The sequence below is a fragment of the Ptychodera flava genome, chromosome 12, assembly GCF_041260155.1.
Source record: "Ptychodera flava strain L36383 chromosome 12, AS_Pfla_20210202, whole genome shotgun sequence".
NCBI classification, from domain to species: Eukaryota; Metazoa; Hemichordata; class Enteropneusta; family Ptychoderidae; genus Ptychodera; species Ptychodera flava.
Window position 1 is genome coordinate 1045591 of NC_091939.1, and position 5639 is coordinate 1051229.

General features: G+C 37.2%; 1 protein-coding gene across 1 annotated transcript; it reads right to left on the reverse strand.

Moving 5' to 3' along the window:
* Positions 1-1463: 1463 nt before the first annotated feature.
* LOC139146076 (uncharacterized) lies at positions 1464-5254 on the reverse strand. Its single transcript, XM_070717524.1, has 2 exons — positions 4604-5254; positions 1464-2046 (listed from the first exon to the last, which is right to left on the reverse strand). Exons 1-2 carry the CDS (start codon positions 5115-5117, stop codon positions 1664-1666), a joined length of 897 nt encoding a protein of 298 aa, XP_070573625.1. The 5' UTR covers positions 5118-5254; the 3' UTR covers positions 1464-1663.
* Between the last annotated feature and the right edge of the window lie 385 nt (positions 5255-5639).

Below are 5639 nucleotides of genomic sequence, written 5' to 3' on the forward strand. Positions count from 1 at the left end.
GTCTGACTTCACCTTTGTACCTCTCGTTATTTTTTCCTGCTCATAAAGAGTTGGAACGTAACTTTCTAGGGTTAAAAATACATGACTATTAAATGAGGCAGCAAAGAAGACGTTGTGACCTTTTACTCGACAAGAGTTTTCTGTACTGTGACGGCACAAAAACAAGGAAATAATTTCAATTCTTACGTACGGCATCAGGAAAGGCGTTCGTGTGGCCTTTACGGAATCGTTTCGGTTCACTGAATCATCGAATTAACTCACAGCAAAGATACTGAAATGCATTAATGTACGCAGTTTACTTATAAGGCACTCATATTTTGTTTACTTATTCCAACCTTTGAAAACTCATAGAACAACAAATTGCCGACCCTTCTGAGTCACGTGACACACACAGTAAGATATGACGGTGGAGACTATCTAAAAGTTGAAATTAATTGTCTCGAATTGAAATCCTGTTTTAGATATTGTACTTGAGATACTTGAAATACCTTTCGGTATCGTAATGTTTTAGTATGCTAATTAATATAGAGGGAAGATATTTTCAAGATGTATATCGCCTGTTATATTTACTTCGAAGATGACAGCAGTGAACGTTTTAGGTATACTTGGTATATTTTGATATACTACATTATATTGGAACTATTTGATTGTAGCATTGTTTTTGACCTATTGGATTGTAACATTGGTATTGACCTATTGGATTGTAACATTGGTGTTGACCTATTGGATTGTAACATTGGTATTGACCTATTGGATTGTAACATTGGTATTGACCTATTGGATTGTAACATTGGTATTGACCTATTGGATTGTAAGATTGGTGTTGACCTATTGGATTGTAACATTGGTATTGACCTATTGGATTGTAACATTGGTATTGACCTATTGGATTGTAACATTGGTATTGACCTATTGGATTGTAACATTGGTATTGACCTATTGGATTGTAACATTAGTATTGACCTATTGGATTGTAACATTGGTATTGACCTATTGGATTGTAACATTGGTATTGACCTATTGGATTGTAACATTGGTGTTGACCTATTGGATTGTAACATTGGTATTGACCTATTGGATTGTAACATTGGTGTTGACCTATTGGATTGTAACATTGGTATTGACCTATTGATTGTAAGATTGTATTGACCTATTGGATTGTAACATTGGTGTTGATCTATTGGATTGTAACATTGGTGTTGACCTATTGGATTGTAACATTGGTGTTGACCTATTGGATTGTAACATTGGTATTACCCTATTGAATTGTAACATTGGTATTGACCTATTGGATTGTAACATTAGTATTGACCTATTGGATTGTAACATTGGTATTGACCTATTGGATTGTAACATTAGTATTGACCTATTGGATTGTAACATTAGTATTGACCTATTGGATTGTAAGATTGGTGTTGACCTATTGGATTGTAACATTGGTATTGACCTATTGGATTGTAACATTGGTGTTGACCTATTGGATTGTAACATTGGTATTGACCTATTGGATTGTAACATTGGTATTGACCTATTGGATTGTAACATTGGTATTGACCTATTGGATTGTAACATTGGTATTGACCTATTGGATTGTAACATTGGTATTGACCTATTGGATTGTAACATTGGTATTGACCTATTGGATTGTAGCATTCGTTTTGACCTATTCATCGGTAAAGTCAATGTCCAGAAGCACAGTCAGTGAATCTTGTCGATTCTTTGCCCACTTTTCTCGTCCAACTTGGTTGATATTTTTTGTCACGCAAAGACTGCCTCTTCTTTCACCACCGGTTGAATTCTCGGACCAGTTCACACATCTTAACGTGAGCGACGAGTCTCGCCTGGTGAACAGCGCTTCGTCTGTCAATGTCTCGCCTTGTTCAAGTTCTTGTTCGTCCCATCCTGATTGTTTGTTGGGTGAATCGCAAATATCTCTGGCTTCAACAATTAAGACGTCTCCATAGGTCGAAATCGTCAGCGATGCTCTGCTTTCGTTTTTTTCAAGTCGTCTATTCGCCATTTTTTCCCGCCTTTTCTTGCATTGATCTGAAAGATTAAAAATGTATGAGTTAATAATTAGGTTACTTAATTTCTTATTCTCAATTCTTAAAACTACGTTTTGTATACACTTCGACAAAAATACGAACGGAATATGAGAGAACAAAATACTATTGTTCATTAACATTTACAATATCACTTTGATTGATTGAGTGGATAATTAGAATGGAACGCAGCTACTGACGTTATTGATTAAGACCCGGGGGCACTCTTGATATTTTCATATGGGGGTGTGCCGCCCGAGTTGAAAACATCTACCCATGTTTATTCAAAAAAATATGACCCGTGACTAGGGATTTCTTTGACATATTTTTTGAATTTTCACCTTTCTTCTGTAAGATGTGAAGGTTTTCCTAAAGCATGGGGCATTTGCTTTGTTATAGACCAATGTTTAGAGGTTTTTCAGATGAAAAATCGACCCATGTTTAGGGATTTTTTCGTGAAAATGTGACCCATTCGGTCTGTACATACCCGTATACCTTTTCTATGGGAGTACCCCCCCGGGGGTTAAGACAATAATCGGAATGGAATGCAGATAGTGATACGTTCTAATAGCCAGACAAACCTCTATGTTTGATCATCACTTTCCTGTGTCATTCAAACAATAAAACAACTTTTCATGTTCGTTATTATTTTTGACGAAGTTGTAGGTAACTGTACGTTGAAGGAGAATAACCAGCAATTCTAAATTATTAATACTTTTGATTCTAATTAAGAGTATAGCATAGTAAAAGTGATGCTATTTTTTGCCGATTGTGATCTTGTACGCAGTTTTGATGTGGATAGTTACCGAGTAATCGTTGATATGAAAATGTCGGATGTTAGTATGGTAACCAGTCGTTGCTTAATGTTGCTGATTATAGCGATTATGACAAAAGTGTCTGATGTGGGGTAACTGAAAATAAAGCAGCAATTGTTGTTATTTGGGATTAAGAAAAAAAAAAAGAATTTTCTCTTGTGACGTCAAATGACGCCGAGCTAAATGCTAAGGTCAATAAACAAAAGCAAAACAGTAAATAGACGCTCGTTTCGATGGCGACAACAATATTCAATTATTTTTACTAAAACCTTCCGAGGATAGCTGTGACAAAACTAGCTTTTGAATAGAACGAAATTTAGAGATTTCAACAATAATGAAAAAGTGCCAGATGCACTTCTAGGAATTTTCCCTTGTCATAATTTTGTGTTAGAATGACTACAACTCTGGCACATCTTATTTTTATGTCATATTTGTGTTGGATTATCTCAAGCCTAAGGCACATCTTTAACAACATGGCATTTATCTCTTTTGAGATACACACGAGGTACTAGTTTTCAGATGTATTTTGTAAAGTTTGCTCCAAGATAGTGTTGCAGTTATAAAATACAGGGAGAAAACCGTGCAGATGTTATATTGTTGAATGCAGTAATGCACTTCCCACCGAGGAACTGTTACGTTGTCACGTCTCTATCAGTATTTTGGTAAACGTGTACCACTAATAGCCTGCGGTATCATTAGTTCGACACTCGACATATCACAGCATTGTATGAAAGGCTGCACTTTTCAACAACCTGTTTTTATACCTCATGAAACCTTGTGTCAGCTAATTAATACTCATGCGGATTTCAGTTGCTCGAGGTTTTGTTAATCCAGAGAATGGAAGAAAACGATGAGCTTGAACATGATATATTCTTTCCTGTCATGTATGGGTGAATCACAGCCTCTCAATAACTCTATGGAGGGAGTGCAAGTGAATGATATAACAGCAAATAAATTGATGGTTATTGCATTATCGACAAATCGTAACTAATAGGGAGACGTATGCCATAGTTAGCTCATAATATAGATGGACACTTCTGACTTCACGACAATTGTTTAAAGGGGTAATTTCTTTAACAGCCTTGTCTTTCAGCAAATTGACTTGCTGTGCACGACTTTCGAAGGAGAACAAAGGATTAAAATTACATGAACAGCCGATGTCAACAGTCACTTATACGATAACCAGGGATGGAGAGAACTGATGCTTTAACAGTTGACACTCCTGGTGACATTTAGAGACAAAAACTCTATACTTCAGCTTAAAAATATGCCGTTTGAAATCATAGAATCTAAAAGGAGGGTGTATGTTTAAATGTGAAAATGTATTTTCTGCCTCTGAATTTAACATTGATCAAACCTACACGTGTCACCAACGTGTATGTTTCTTTGTCCGTATGGATCAGAAAGAGAGTAAAATTTAATGGATATTGTGAGATAAACTACTAAGCTGTTCACACACTGGCGTGTTATTTGATTCTTATCCCTTCCAGTTGAAGGGACTTCAGTGGGTCAATAAACTTATTCCCTTACGTTATTCCTCGTTTATACCGACCCTTCCAGGCCAGGTCTAAATTTTCTAAATACAACCGATACGATTAAATGAAAGATGCTTTATTCTCAACATGACATTGTGATAATCAAGTCCTTAACTGATATCGGTGTTCAAACGTTTAGATGAGTAATTGATGAAACTACAGAATTATAAAGCTTGGATGGCAATATTTATCATATGTTATAAACACTTACTAAGTTCAGACGTCCCAGAGTTCCTTCTGTGGTTATTTTCAAGTTTGTTCGGTAGATATGACATCTCAAAACCATCGACTGAGTCAACCATGGCTTTGCCAAACAATTCTTCATCACATTCCGTCGCCAATCTGGTGACAGAGTCCCTCGTTGATGGTTTGTTAACTATTCTTGCCTTACTACCCATCAGGTTGATCATGCAGGTTTTGGGATCGCTGGCTCTCCGCGTTGAAACCGGCACACCGGGCAGATCCAAATCTTCGCAAACTAAAGCGGCTTCCACTTCAGAGATTCCCAAATCTAAGGAAGCATTACGGTCACATCGGGGACAGAATTCTCGGTATCGCCTTGAACGTCCTCGTTTTCTGTGATCATCACTTGCCGATGAATACTCAATGTCCAGATCGATATGTGTGAGTGGTCGTTTAGGACCATTCAACTGGAATGATGTACCTGGTGTTTTCTCAAAATCAGGGACTCTGGTGCAGGCACTACCCATATTGATGTATAGCATAAAAATAGATTGTGAATATTCCGAATCCGAAGGAAAATAACAGTCCGTTCGCCTGTTTGCTGTTGTTGTCAAATACTTTTCCTACGAAACGTAATGAATGGCTGTTTAGAGTGTCAACTTCAACACAGGATTGCCTCTCATCTGATTCGTCAGACAGACACTGACTTGTCAGAAGCTTGTGAATTTACCACTTAAATGCGATACCTCCTCAATAACTCTTTATCCCTCGTGATCCCTGATGACATCATTACAGGTAAAACCGTGGGCACGACAAATGATAAACAACATTTGTCACCATGGTAATGATGACGTAGACACATAAGGGAATGAGTACAATTAACGGAGGGGCAGGGGGAGAAAACATTATATAAATTTCTTTCCCGCATCTCCGGAAAGGACATCAACCAAACTGATATGAGTCCAACCCTTACTCAGACTTGCTTTCTGCACGTACTCCTTGCCTTTCAAAGTGGACATAGATACAAGAACTCAATTTAAACTTCTTCATCATATCTTGCAATC